General features: G+C 36.6%; 1 protein-coding gene across 1 annotated transcript in view; it reads right to left on the bottom strand.

The window, feature by feature from the left end:
• Positions 1-576: 576 nt before the first annotated feature.
• LNPK (lunapark, ER junction formation factor) overlaps positions 577-2,033 on the bottom strand; it is a 105,226-nt gene continuing 103,769 nt past the window's right edge. The window contains exon 12 of the mRNA XM_007939419.2: positions 577-818. Coding sequence (XP_007937610.1) covers positions 577-818 — 242 coding nt within the window. The remainder of the gene's footprint in view (positions 819-2,033) is intronic.

Here is a 2,033-nt window from a genome sequence, read left to right as displayed (position 1 = left end):
CTAATTATATACATCATGTGCTTCTGGCCCAGCTGCAACATAAATAACATCACAAAGAAACACTGCACTTGACTGTTCAGTCGTATTCTTACTGAAAATTCCTATGAATGCCTATGTCGTTATGGTTACAGTTTTCATACTGCTCAATGTAAATACCTAAATAGGCACTTTCCCCCACCTGGCAAATAATTTGAGTTACACATTTTTTAATGATGAAGTTGTCAAAATCTTAATTGAGTTTCATTCCTTGAATCAAGTACTACAGTTCTAGGCAAATGGGTATAATTTATGGGTCATACATGTAGAAAATAGGGATCCCATCATGTTTGTTTACTTTTAGAATGGACAAAAGGTACCGAAAAGTTGTCTACAAGAGATGTTACCTTACTGATATCACTTGCTTTTAATTTTAATACCCAGTGGATACACCTTTGACATTGAAATAGCTAGGCAATCTAAACTCAAATGATATCAAACATATTCTTAGAGGGGAAAAAAAATGAAGAAATGCCACCAAAAAGCAATAACTGACATCAACAAGACTACAAACATCCAGTTGAAGGCACGTGGAAGCATTTACTCCTTTGTCATCAAAGATTCTCCACTTAGTTCCGGATAAGGAAGAGAATCAACACTGGTAATTGTTGACTTGGCTTCATTCATTGAGGTCTCCTCATTCTCGGTCTCTTCTGGTTTCTCCTCTGGTTCCTCTGTACCAGGTGCTTTTTCAATCACTTGGATTGTCTGCTCTGTAGCTGATATTTTGTCATCTATTTGTTCTGTACTGTTATCAGTAACATCTTGTTCTTCTAAAGATTCTGAAATGATAACAATTAAGGACTTCAGAAGTATCAAAATGTTAAAAATACTAAATAAAGCAAGCAAAAGATAAAAACACACATACACACAGACTAGGAAACAGTAGAATTATTCTTAAAATCTTCTGAAACATGTAATTAACTTCCTATAGTATACCATATATGATTTGGTATGAAGAAGAAAAAAAAATTGAGGGGAACAAATCCTTAAATATACATTTACCTAGAGCCTCATATTTTCATATAAGTTACTAAAATGCTTATAAAAGTTGAATGTCCAGAAATCAAATTCCAACACAATTATATAAGACAAAGAGCTCAGCAAATGTATCCATTCCTTCATTCCAGATTACATTTCATAAAGGAACTGTTTTCCTTGAGCCCCAGAAACCCTGTGAACAGTGAGTACCTTTGTGTGTGTGTGTGTGTGTGTGTGTGAGTACGTGTGTACAAGAGATGCTATTTCCCACACTGATGTAATCACTAAGATTCAAGGATTGGTGAAATAAAATCCACATTTTCCTAAAAGCATGACAGTTTTCCCCTTACCCCTCTGCAGGACAACCCTCAGTCTTTAAACCTCTAGGTTAGAATACGCAAATACCTGGAATGCTAGGGAGACAAAGAGAAGGGTCATTTCTCGTCCCCACAGTTGAAGGATCTTAGTCCATACCTAATAATTCACTACTTTAAGCTTTAAAGTTTAACTCTGAGTTTTACTAAATTTAACTCCCTTAATGATCATTTAGGAGCTTGGTGGCGTACTGCTGGAAGCCCTGATTGCATAGTGGTTAAAAGCAGTCAACTGCTAACTGAGTGGGAGATGTGGCAGTCTGGTTCTATAAAGATTTACAGCCTTGGAAACCCTATGGGGCACAGGGTTGCTAGGGGGCACGGGGTTGCTATGACTCAACGGCAGTGGTTTGGTTTTTGTTTTTTAATGATCATTTAATAATAGCAATTTTATTAAATAACCTCCTTTTAATTCTTTAAAGAACTGGGGAGGGATGACAGAAGCAGACAAAAATAAAAATCTACCTTTGAGGTAGTTTCTGTTTTGTTCTTGTAACAAATAAGTTAATATTCTTGCTAGGAAAAGTAAGATTAAACCACATTGTTGTTATTTGCCGTCGAGTCGGCCTGACTCATAGTGACCCCTCCTTGGGTTTCCAAGGCAGTATCACTACGGAAGTAGGATTGCCCAACCTTCCTTCC

Source organism: Orycteropus afer, unplaced genomic scaffold, assembly GCF_000298275.1.
Source record: "Orycteropus afer afer isolate SDZICR_OR568_19922 unplaced genomic scaffold, OryAfe1.0 scaffold00001, whole genome shotgun sequence".
Taxonomy (NCBI): domain Eukaryota; kingdom Metazoa; phylum Chordata; class Mammalia; order Tubulidentata; family Orycteropodidae; genus Orycteropus; species Orycteropus afer.
Note: the sequence above shows the minus strand (reverse complement) of the source record. Positions and strands in the feature narration are given on the sequence as shown.